The sequence below is a fragment of the Apium graveolens genome, chromosome 8 (assembly GCF_009905375.1).
Source record: "Apium graveolens cultivar Ventura chromosome 8, ASM990537v1, whole genome shotgun sequence".
NCBI lineage: Eukaryota > Viridiplantae > Streptophyta > Magnoliopsida > Apiales > Apiaceae > Apium > Apium graveolens.
The window spans coordinates 12,674,995-12,688,431 of record NC_133654.1 but is presented as its reverse complement, the minus strand read 5'-3'; the positions used below and the strand labels follow the sequence as shown (position 1 = coordinate 12,688,431).

Genomic DNA, 13,437 nt, shown 5'->3' with positions numbered 1-13,437 from the left:
ACTGGCATCCAGACTCTCTTCATCAACAGTCTTTCCTTTACCAGCCCCGGACCCAGAACCGGCTTCAAAATTTTCGGCCCGGGGAGGCTTACTTCCAAGGGTGCGAAGCCTCTTCCTCCTTCTCCCAGAATCACCACCCGGAGCCTCGCCTATAGGACCAAGGTCCTCAAGATTAGCAAACTCATCTCCCATTTCAACCTCAGCATCTAGCTCCGGACCAGGATGATTCACATCAACTTCAGGTTCTGGTATCGGAACCGCATTACTCTGGGATCCCTCCTCCACAGAGGCGTTAGATCCGGACCCACCATCAGCAGTCTTCTTGGGCAACTTGAAAGCCTTACCAAGACCTTTCAATGCATCACTGTATGCAGAAGACGACATGTCCGGATTGTAGTGTGGCAAACCAATAAACAACCAAGGCAGATGAAAAAATATGATAAATATAAGAGAGGCCCGGACAAGAAGGAAACTACTTACAACCTAATCTATGCATAGTTCTATGATTCATAAAAGTGTCTCGGGTCATTTGGAAACCCAGAGATTTACAAAATGCAAAAATTAACCGTATAGCTTCACCCCGGAGTACATCCCTACGGAAATAAGTCCGGACTCCTTCCAAAGCAATATGGGGAAGATAATACAAGTCTAAGCCCCAGATCATGATCAACTCTCCATTCCAGTACTTCAGCGAAGATTGCTGGATAACAGGCCTGTAGGAGCCACCATAGCCGCACTCCGGAGCCCGGAACCAAAGTTCATATAGAGGGAACTGACTGGACCGGACCAGATGAAAAATATGATGCCATAACTTGAACGTGGGTTGCACCTTGAACTGATTGCAAGTAGCAATGAACCAGGTCATCCACTTTATACCATTAGGGGTTATCTGCATCGGAGAGACCTTGTACATATATTTACACAGATGCTTCAGGAACAAATGCCAATGAGGATTCCATCCGGACCGGAGATACTCCAGCCACACCGGAACAAACCCATCAGCCGGCCTATGATGAGCCCTCTCGTCTGGAGTCGGCCACCTCCACTCATTCCGGCGGTCCAACTGAAAAGTAGCCCGGACCGCAGAATCCTGAGCCGCGTGATCCAGGCCAGCATACTCATCCTTGAGCTCATAGTGCTCCTTAGCCACTATGCTATCGGCAAACTTCCTATCAAACGCCTCCCTATCATAAGGTCCCGGACCAGCGTTTTGCTTCCTAGCATATCCGGACCTAATGCTCCTATAATAAAAGCTATCTTCTATTTCCTCACTCTTACTAACAAAGTACCCCAGATTCTCCACCCACAGACCCTCCGGACTGCAAGGTACCTTTCTCGAAGAAATTTTAGCAACTGAAAGCTTTGTTATGGCCTCAGAGTCCGAAGTGGAAGCCCTCTTCCCCATCCCAGCTCGTTCAAAATCAGCAGAAGACTCGAGATCAGAACTAGAGGGCCCCGGATAGCAAGTTATGTAAGATTTGGCACGCGCCTTAGTCCGGACCATAAACCTAAAACAAGTGATAAAGGTTAGTCTAAAAACCCTACAGTTTATTTATCTTCAAAGCTAGATGGTCCGGACTACCCTATGTTCAATTTTATTACAAGTTAAAAGCGAACAGTCCGAAGACCCAATCCAAAAGAAAACAAAAAACCACAACTAAACAGACGCTCCGGACTGCAAAACCCCGAAGCTAAACAAACAAACCTAGCCTATTACTCCGAACTCAGATGTCACAATAACACAAAAACAACAACCAACTATAAACTCCAAATATAAAATCATTAGTCCGGACTAGGTAACCAAGTCCGGACCCAACCAAAAAACCCTAATTCTAGAAACACTTACAAAACAAAATCAAACACCAAAATAAAACACAACCACATATAGATACATATACACGAACACAAACACAACAATTCAACAACAACCAAACATAGAAACACAAAAACACAACAAAAGCAACATATGAATCAATCGGAAAACAGAATAGAGAATGAAGCTTACAAGACAGAGATAACGGAGTGATTGGGGATGACCAAGCAACAATCACGAACCTCCACGGACTCCTGTAAAAAATGGCGACAACGACAAAAATAGCAAAGAGAAAGAAGAAAATAAGAAGTAGAACAAGCAAAGAAAACCAAAGGTAAAAAAGAAAAGTGAGGAAGCAGGGGCGCCTTTTATAGGCGTGGTGAATACAAAAGGGTCACGCCACGTGGCAACATCCTGACCACCCATCACACACGGTTATTAATGAAGAGTCATTATTACAGCACGTCTTTTGAAAAAAGACAACTATAACAATTCAAATTATTGGGGGAAAATACCAAAAAATGTTTTAACTTCCGAGTCCGAACTCCACCACTCAGCGCAAGCCAGACTGAGGGGCAAGAAAAGCTCAGCCCTTTCCAAATACAACCTTAGTCCTGATTTTCCGAACTCAGCGCAATCCGGACTGGGGGGCAAGAAAAGCTCAACTCATTAAAAAGCCAACCGTCTTAGTCCTGATTTGCCGAACTCAGCGCAATCTGGACTGGAGGGCAAGAAAAGCTCAACTCCTTAAAACGCCAACCGCCTTAGTCCTGATTCGCCTAACCCAACGCAATCCGGAATGGGGGGCAAGAAAAGCTCAACTCCTTACAAGACCAACCACTTTAGTCCTGATTAGCCGAACTCAGCGCAATCCGGACTGGGGGCAAGAAAACCTCAACTCCTTAAAAAGCCAAACGCCTTAGTCCTGATTTGCCGAACTCAACGCAATCCGGACTGGGGACCAAGAAAAGCTCAACTCCTGACAAAGAAAACCACCTTAGTCCTGATTCGCCAAACTCAGCGCAATCCGGACTGGGGGCAAGAAAAGCTCAACTCCTGACAAGGCCAACCGTTTTAGTCCTGATTCACCGAACTCAGCACAATCCGGACAGGAGGGCAAGAAAAACTCAACTCCTGACAAGGACAACCACATTAGTCCTGATTCGCCGAACTCAACGCAATCAAGACTGGGAGGCAAGAAAAGCTCAACTCCTGACAAGGACAACCACCTTAGTCCTGATTTGCCGAACTCAGCACAACCCGGACTGGGGGGCATGAAAAGCTCAAATTCCTCTAACAAAACAATCAAAAGCCCATGTTCAACAAACAAACCCAAATTCACTCCCCCATCCAGAAAATTTGCATAAGGGAGTGGGGGGCATATGATAGTATATATAGCTCCTAGAAGGACTACTCCTAGGCCTTCAACTCTATACAGCTCTTAGAAGGACTACTCCTAAGCTCCTAACTCCATATAACTCCTGGAAGGGCTACTCCCAGGCCCCTAACCCCACGCAGCTCCTGGAAGGAGTAGTCCCGCGCACTACCACTCCTAACCAGCTCAGTCCCGAAAGCCTAACCTTGGTGGATCCCAGCACGTGAGACGTTGGCCCAGGTACATGATGGGGACAACTGTCACACATCAATTATGGGAATAATCAGGGCACGTGTCAGAGGATCCTCAGAACATTCCTCAGCCAGTCCCGCACTGACACGTGTAAAGCATCCACTCCAGCCAGGTGTCCTCCGCCCCAGAACCAATGGCTATGATCAAAAGGTACCAACCCCAAAACCTTACCCTTGGGCTATAAATAGCCCAAGAAGGTGAGGTTTTGGGGTTAATCATTCTTTCACACTCATATACACACAGCCACCTTGCATTCATATTAATCTTCATCTTCCCAAAAAACTAGTTCTTACTCTCACGCCGGAGGTGCCGCGGGACTCCAACCCCCCTTCCGGTGTTGTTTTGTAGGAACCCAACCACAGCTACACCTCTACAACGACGAAGGATCCAGGACGGCGTCGAAGGAGCAGCCCCGCCACCAGGAGTTATCAATTCCCAGTCTTATTACATGCATGTTTTAGGATACTAATTTCCAAATTTTCTGATATATTGCAAGATGAAAGTTTTGGATCCACCTTGTGTAATTGACGACAACCCAGGGTTCAAGGAAGTACTGACGAGGAGTAGTCTGTTATGCAGCTGAGAGCAGTACTGAACTGGTCGTATCATTAGTTATTGTGTTTTGCTGTCTGAATGTTCATGTTGATCTGGATGTTATGTTTTTTTGGGCATGTTTTTTAATATATTTGAACTTGTTCTATGTTGCTATGTTCTGTTTTTTTGTTTGTGGTCATGTTTTATTTAAATCATTTGATATATTAATATTATACTCATTAACAAGTATAAATTATTTCTGCCTTAGGTTTTCTTTTTCACATCTTTTCATTTCTGCATTAAGCACATGTTACAGATATAACTGTCAAGTAACACATAAACACTGTGATAATTTTTATTTTATTTTATGCCTGATGGTTATAAACGGAAAGAATGATAACAAATAAGATATATATACACTTATATAGGTCAATTAAGTGTAAAAAATATTTTATTTTTTAAAAATTAATTTTTAGAATAAAATTTAAAATGTATCCCTAAAATTTATTTTATACCTATATTTTTTATATTTTTAATTCTTTTATTCCCTCCATGTGTATACTAAAAATGTGCCACTGTTTGTTTCTCAGTTTGGTCAAGTTTGCGTGAGTTGCAGTTAACCTATGGCCCTCACTCCCTTCTAAACTCATAATATTTTTGAGAGAAAGAGTAAATAAAATCAAAGTTGTTTAGCATTACTATTAACATGGCCCTGTATTCATTTTACTATTATCAAATTTTGTTCATTCAAATTATATTTTGCCTACCACCAAATTATATATACATGATATTGTTATATATATCCAGGTGTTTGTAAAATTATGTTAATTTATGTTGTAAAATTATGTTAATTTATGTTAAAATTCTTTCAGTTGCATTATTGTGTCAATTGTGAAAATATATGGGAGGATACTATAAATTGTAGATTGTGAATATTAACTATTTGTTGGAAACGTGATGGACTTAAAATAAAAAACTTTGATTTAAATTATTGCACTAGCAACACAAGAACACTATTTATTTTGTTGACTAATAAAAGTACACTATATATATATTGATGTTTACACACATAGTCAGGCTACATAAGCTTTATTTATACTAAGTCTACAATTGTTGAATTGAGCAGGTGTCTTCTATGTTTTGTTCAATACACGCATGACCACCTGCTGTCTCTTTTCTTCAGTTCATAGTTGAGTAATGCTTTTTATTTTCACTGCCTGCCTTTATTTTCTGCACTTCAATTAGTAGCCCAGCTAGCTAGCCACCCTTTTTAAAGGTAACTTATAAATACCCATGACACCTAGGTCTTCAACTTTGACTTCCACTGCCGTTGCTCTGTAAGTTTTTTCATAAGAAATTTTTAAACCAGCCTACCATATTTCCTGGGTTCATAATTACATACATATATAATGACCATCTTTCTCATATCAGATTCTATGCATAGTTTTCTTTTCCGATACTAGACTTTGTCTCTCACGTTAGCTGGTTCTTGCATGTATATTTGACCTCAGCCTGCTCTTTATTCAAATTAGGGTGGTGGAGAGTTTGAAATTCTAACACTCCCCCTCAAACTCGATTTTGCATTCCGAGTTTCATCTTCATTTTATGAAATATATCCGGCTTCAACGGTTTCGTAAATATATCTGCCAAAATTTTCTTCTGTCCTGTAGTGTACCAGCTCAACAAACAATTTTATCGTTCACCTGTTCTCGAATAAAATGATATTTAATGTTGATGTGCTTGCTCCGACTGTGTGACACCGGATTTTTTGCTAATGAAATAGCGGATTTATTGTCCACAAAAATAGTAACCGGTTCTTCCTTGACAAGATTTAACTCGCCCAAAATATAGCCTAACCACATAGCTTGATAGGCGCATGCTGCTGCTGCAATATACTCTGCCTCACATGTTGAGAGAGCAACCGTCTGTTGCTTTTTTGATGACCATGAAAATATCGCGGAACCGATATGAAAAGCATATCCCGAAGTGCTTTTCTCGTCATCCAAGTCACCACCATAATCACTATCTGAGTAGCCAACTAATTTTACATTTTGAGAATGAGAATAAAATAATCCATGACCAAATATACCTTTAATGTATCTCAAAATTCTTTTAGCTGCCATGAAGTGATCTTGCTTTGGTTTCTTCATGTACCTACTAACCAATCCAACTGCATACATAATATCTGGACGAGTAAAAGTTAGGTACCTCAGACTTCCAACCAAATTTTTGAACAATGTCGGATTTACCGACTCCCTTGTTGAATCAACTCTAAGCTTTATGCTCGGTTCTTCTGACGTGCTTATTGGCTTGCATTCCTCCATTCTGAACTTCTTTAAAATCTGCTCCGCATATTTTTTCAGCGACGTTAAAATCCCGTCTTTATTTTGCTTCACCTCGACTCCAAGAAAGTATGACATTTGACCAATATCTGTCATCTCAAATTCATTAGTCATAACTTTCTTAAAATCATCAAACATACCAGGATTATTTCCAATAAAGATCATATCGTCCACGTATAAGCAAACGATTATAATATCTCCCCCTGAATTTATTTTCGTGTAGAGGGCATGCTCGTATGGACTCTTCACGAAACCATTTCTCTGAAAATATTCATCAACCCTTGTATTCCATGCTCGCGGAGCTTGCTTCAAACCATATAAGGCTTTCTTCAGCCTGTAGACTTTGTTTTCCCGGCCTTTTTGAACATATCCGGAAGGCTGCTCAATATAGACTTCTTCTTCAAGATAACCGTTTAGGAATGCTGACTTCACGCCCATCTGAAAAATCTTCCACTGGTTCTGAGCTGCAATTACTGTCAGAAGTCGTATGGTATCAACTCTTGCAACTGGAGCGAATACCTCGTCATAGTCAATGCCATATCTCTGCCTGTAGCCTTTAGCCACCAACCTCGCCTTGTATTTCTCCACTTCTCCATCTTGATTCGTCTTGGTTTTATAGACCCACTTGACACCAATTGCTTTGTGTCCTTCTGGAAGATCTGTGAGCTCCCATGTATCATTCTTCTTGATTACGCCAATTTCTTCATCCATGGCTTTGTTCCATTTGCTTTCTTCAGAAGCTTCTTCAAATGTAATTGGATCACATTCATCCATTAAGCAAAATAAGGAATAATCAAAGGATATTTGTACCGGACTTGTAGCTTCGTAGATATTATCCAAACTCCGCATCTTTCGTGGTGCTCCCTCTGAACTGCTTCCTCCCGTGGATGGTGTCGATCCAGGAGTTTGTTGATTTAGACTTGGTGGAGGAGTTTGATCATCGTCTCCGTCATCTTCAATATTTTGGTTATCACCGTCATCGTCATCACCATTGAAAAATAAACCAGCAACTTTTCTTTCATCCTCGCTCCATCTCCAGTAATCTGATTCATCAAACTCAACATCTCGAGAAATGATTAATTTCTTCGTTAGGGGATTGTAGAGTCTGTACGCCTTGCTTCTTTTGTCATATCCGGTAAAGATGCATTTCTCGCCTTTATCATCCAGCTTCTTCCTTTTCTGATCAGGAACGCGGGCATAAGCAATACACCCAAAAATTCTGAGATGTCCAACTGATGGTTTGCTCCGGTTCCATGCTTCATTTGGAGTTTTATTTCTGACACTTTTTGTTGGACAACGATTCAACAAATAAACTGCACATAGAACGGCTTTGGCCCAAAAAGTTCTCGGAAAGTGCTTTGCTTTCACCATGCCCCTTGCCATGTCAAGAATAGTGCAATTCTTTCTTTCTGCAACGCCATTTTGTTGAAAAGTATAGGCTGTTGTCAACTGATGATTGATTCCATGTGCTCTACAAAAGCTTCTGAACAGATTAGAAGTATACTCGCCTCCTCTGTCTGATCTGAGTACCTTCAAATAATGACCACTTTGCTTTTCTGTCAGTGCTTTGAACTCCTTGAATTTATCAAGAGCCTCCGACTTTTCTTTGATGATATACACCCAACTTTTCCTGCTAAAATCATCAATAAAAGTTAAGTAATACCTATTACCTCCAAGTGATGAGATATCAAATGGACCAGCAATATCTGTGTGAACAATCTCCAATGGCCTCCTGGCTCTCCATGATTTTCCAACAGGAAAAATTTGTCGATGTTGCTTCCCTTTGATACATGCTTCACACAAATTTTCTGGCTCGTTGATTTTTGGCAAACCGTCCACCATTTTTGTATTTGACAATAATTTCAAGCCAGAAAATCCAAGATGACCAAATCTTAAATGCCATAACCACGAGTCATTTTTAATGACCAATTTCAAGCACTTCTGCACTTTTGTTTGCATATCAAGCGTAAACAAACGATTTTTTGACATCTCCACATTTGTAATCAATTCTCGAGCTTGATTTCTTATAATGAGGGAATTCTCCTACATCTGTATATTATATCCTTTCTCCACAAGCTGGCCAAGACTGATAATATTATTTTTCAATACAGGAATATAATAAACATCATTTATATATTTCTTTTCACCTTTCTTTGACATGATCGTGATGGTACCTTTTCCTTTCACCGGAATCTTTGAACAGTCACCAAAAGTAACTTCTCCGCTGATGGTGTCGTCTATCTCCGTGAATAATTCCTTATGACCAGTCATGTGATTACTGGCCCCTGAGTCAAGATACCAAACATTTTTCTTGCTTTCCTCGTCTCCTTTGTAAGTGAGGAACATAACAGTGCCAACATCTTTGTCTTCTTTTGCTGCTGCAAAATGACTTCTTTCTTCCACCTTTGGTGCTCTACACTCATAACTGAAGTGACCAAATTTATTACAATTATAACATTGAAATTGAGACTTGTCACCTTATGGATCTGAGGAAGGCATTCTGCCATAAAGTTTTCCCTTCAATCATTAACTATTTAAGTCACCACTTTTCAGATGATATTCATGTAGAAGTACTAATTGTGATTCCAAGATAGTTTAATACCATATTAAAATTTTAATCTTATGTTCTTCTTTTTGTGAATTTCAGGCAGGAACTGGTATAGCTGAACTTATAGCGCGTGAGATGTCGAAGCAGGTACTAACCTTTTACTATCCATGTCTACATATTTGATATTGGAGTTTGATTAAATTTCTTAACATTGTTTATTTCGATAAATTCTTGTAGACAAAAATTCCTTTGGAAGAGACACGTAAGAAGATCTGGCTCGTGGACTCGAAGGTAGGGAAATAACAATTCAACTGTTCTTGTACACAGTAGACTCGTAGTATTCACTGCAGTCAGTCATCAAAGATTGTCTTCCTAATAATGCATGTTACATGTTGGAGTATGAGTGGGTAGTCGTGTTCACTTTTGTGCACATAGCATGTGTATCTGAGTCCAGTTGTATGGATGCTCTTTCAGGGATTAATAGTTAGCCATCGCAAAGAATCCCTTCAACATTTCAAGAAACCATGGGCTCATGAACATGAACCTTGCACAACCCTAATTGATGCTGTCAAGGTCTGGTGTACTGTTCTCGTCTTCTGTATTTCGATTGGACAGTATTTAGTAGTATTGGATATTTCTTTTTAATGTTTTTGAAAGACAAGCTCGTCCTGGTCCCTTGTTTGATTTCTGATCTCTAATTTGATTTCGAGTTACTGTAGGCTATTAAGCCAACAGTCTTGATTGGAACATCAGGACAGGGGAAGACATTCACTAAAGAAGTTGTAGAGGCTATGGCTTCTTTCAATAAGGTCCTTTCTCCCCCTACCCCTTGGCATGTATCTCAATATAACATATTTTTTTATACAAGTATGTAAGTTCATGAGCCGATGAAATGCAGAAACCTCTTATTATGGCTCTCTCAAACCCAACCTCTCAAGCTGAGTGCACTGCTGAAGAAGCTTATAACTGGTCTGAGGTAAACAAAAGATGTTTTTCTTCCCTCCATGATATATTGATATGTATCCAACATTAGTTGATGTTATTTACTTCAAAGAAACTCATTGAACCAACAAAACCTTTATTCCTTATTACAGGGCCGCGCAGTGTTTGCCAGTGGAAGTCCATTTGACCCTGTGAAATACAATAACCAACTTTACATTCCTGGCCAGGTTCTATAAATTTATCTTGTACATTTTATATCAGTATTAGTTAGGACAAATTATATAAGCATAAAGGACTGAGATGTTTGGGTTCTCTTTGTTTTAAAGGCAAATAACGCATATATCTTTCCTGGACTTGGACTTGGTTTGGTTATGTCTGGTGCAATCCGCATGCACGATGAAATGCTTCTTGCAGCTTGTAAGTACTGACACTCCATTTATAGAACCATGGAATTACATGTTCTAAATATACCATAATTCTTCCTATTAATAGTGCTGACTACTGAACTATGAGTTGCCAAGTATAAACCATAATTGACATTTTGTTTACTAGATGCATGCTATGTCAGCTGAGTGACATAAAAGCTTATTATCTGTGATTTTTTTTAAACAGCTGAAGCTTTGGCCTGTCAAGTAACACAGGAACACTATGATAAGGGAATGACATTCCCGCCATTTTCTAATATCAGAACAATATCCGCTAACATTGCAGCTAAAGTTGCTGCTAAAGCATATGATCTTGGTTAGTATCTTTTGTATTATAGCTTTATCTATTGTCCATCTATTTGCCATCCTAAAACATAACAAATTTGATGTCTCACAGGCTTGGCAACACGTCTTCCTCGACCAGAAGATCTGGTCAAGTTTGCTGAAAGCTGCATGTATAGTCCCAACTATCACATTTACCGGTGAACTGTCAATTAACCTATGGCTCTTACCCTCTTATAACTAATAAAGTTCCTCGTGATCATGATGTTTGGTTTTCCTCTATGTTAAGGGAGCTTCTGTTCTTCAAACCTCTGTATGTAATAGTAATTCCTGGTTTTGTATTCTACATTTGGAACTTCTAAATAATCAGGAAACTAATGTGAATTTGGAATAATCATCGTACTCTTGTTTTATAATGTGTACTAATGTTGTATAGACAATCCCTCGTATGGTCGTACCTATGGCTTGAGCTTGTATGATTTGGTGACCAATTTGGGACCTCTAGCATTTTTCATATCAATTTTATCCCATATGCTCATTCTATTAAAATTTAGATAATTGTTGGACATGTGAAATTTTGATCATTCAAATTATATTTATTTTCACCTACCGCCAAATTATGCGTATGATATTGTTTTTTCTTGCAAAAGTGTTGATTTATATGAAGAATTTATTTGGAATAGTATTCCTACATGATCATCTCTAATGGTCCTTGGCTTAAACTTTAGACACATTTTGAATGATCATTTCTCGAATAATTCATCACCATTTTTAGAATGGAAGTTAGAATGCATAATATTCACATAACTCGAATGCGTCCTTTAATCACATCTTTATCGACACTTCTAAAATAAAAGTTAGAATGCATAATCTTCACACAACTTGAATGCGTACTTTAATCACATCTTAAATGGCTACTATTGATGAGTTTTTTATTTGTTAAATATTAATCCGCTAATTATAATGAGCGATAAGTGAATAATAATTCATAGAAGTAAATTGACTCGGCATCTTTTGTCTCCTTTTATTCAAGTTATTCAAACCCCTTTCCAAGTAAGGGATATCAAGTATTTATGGAGGATACCATGAAGAGCTTCGTGTATCCACAAGCTTCACGTACTAATTTAGCCCGCGCATATGGATTTCTGGTAATTGATAAAAATTCGGCGGCCTCCCATCCATGATGCCATCCGTCATAGTTGGAGGACAAGAACGCGCGGGCTATTTTATAATTTTTTTAAAAAATATTTTATTGGGAAATTTTCAATGAATATTTTAAATTTGTTTCTTTGTTGTAGAAGTTAATTTTTATTTTATTGTTTATTTTCCTCTGTGAAGTTATATAAAATTGTAGTTCTAATTTATATTTGAATATGTTTGGATAAATAAGAATCACCTTTATTTCTTATAATTTAGCATACAGATTTCACAGTAAAGGATCTATTCAACAATCGTAATTTTAATGAATAAAAATATTAACTTAATTAATCTGATTATATTTTCATTAAATTGTACTTCATTTTCTAAAAATCATAAAAAATTATAATCGCCTCGTGAAAATTATAAACCTTATTTACGAATGCACCTTAAAGTGGTATGTGTGACTTTTTGCTATTTAAGTAATGGGATTAAAAATACATATACGTTCCTAGTCAAAAATCTCCGGGTGTTATGACTCATCATTTATTTAAAATTTGGGGATCAAATGAGCCACAAAAAAGTTTTTTGTTTCTTGCGTAATGATTAACACTTAGTCGTACTAAAAATCTTAAATTGGTAGATACGATTAACAACAAATATAAGTAATACTAATATCAACATCAATAATAAATATTTAAATTAAATAAATGGGAGTGAGATAATTTGAACTTGAGTCCGTCCTAAACAGAGAGGAAGGAGCATAATTTAGAGATAAAATAAAGAATGAAAAAAAGTTGGATCAATCTCCCAACTCCTCAAGTGCTCCAAATGCAAAGTAAGAAAAAATATGGAGGAACTTGAAAACTTTTTTTTAAATACGACGTGTCTAATTATATGAACCTGTAAAATTAATAAAATAAAATAGACGTTTATATATTTGCCATCAACACATTTTTTAAATAAGTCAAGCTTTGATCTGTTAATTTACTTAATTAACACATGACCAATATGATAAAAGAATAATATTAAAGTTAAACGTCAATGTTAAAGTTGCTACTCTAATTAAAACCATCTTAAAGTTACTATTAAAGATATGATCTTGGTATAATATTTATCTCTACTAAAAGTTGTTACTAAAAATATGACCTTCTGTATGTATTTTTCGTGTTTTGAATTTGAAACACATTAATTTACATTATATTGTTATTTATATGTAGTGTTTGTCAAGTATTGTCATTTATAATAAATTAAATCGATTGTTAAAAATTAGAACTAGAACTACTGATATATTGGAGGATACTAAAAAATATATAATAATGATAAATTAAAAATATTATTTTATGACGATAAGTGTTTATTAAATAATAGCATAGTCAATAAGGATAAAGTAGAAGCTATTGATTACAAATGTAATGGGTCAGAACTCGCATGTATTTGATTTTTAATTGAAAATTTGTTTATTAAAAAAATATTGTAAACTCTTTTACCTATTGATATATGTGCAAATCGAAATAATTATGATATTTGCAAAAATTTTAATGAAATATTTTAGTACTTACAAATTTAACATTAGAAATTTTATTTCAAAAATTCATTTTTGCAATAGCATACGTAAAAAAATGTGGAAAATAAATAGAAGTGGACTACTTTGGGGACTTTTTTTCTTTGAAATAGATAAACTTATGTTCTTGTCGGGCTTAGCCCAATGAAAAAGAAGATTAACCCCTAAGCGCTATAATATACTAGGGTAACTTATTATTTTTCTATTTAATACTTAAATTGTT

The 13,437-nt window shown here is 37.4% G+C and overlaps 1 protein-coding gene across 1 annotated transcript; it reads left to right on the top strand.

Annotated features, from left to right (window-relative positions):
- The first annotated feature begins 8,950 nt into the window (after positions 1 to 8,950).
- LOC141677905 (NADP-dependent malic enzyme-like) lies at positions 8,951 to 11,038 on the top strand. The gene is made up of 9 exons (XM_074484021.1): positions 8,951 to 9,011; positions 9,102 to 9,155; positions 9,339 to 9,437; positions 9,584 to 9,673; positions 9,763 to 9,840; positions 9,959 to 10,033; positions 10,133 to 10,223; positions 10,419 to 10,547; positions 10,629 to 11,038. Exons 1-9 carry the CDS (start codon positions 9,000 to 9,002, stop codon positions 10,715 to 10,717), a joined length of 717 nt encoding a protein of 238 aa, XP_074340122.1. The 5' UTR covers positions 8,951 to 8,999; the 3' UTR covers positions 10,718 to 11,038.
- The last annotated feature ends 2,399 nt before the right edge of the window (positions 11,039 to 13,437 follow it).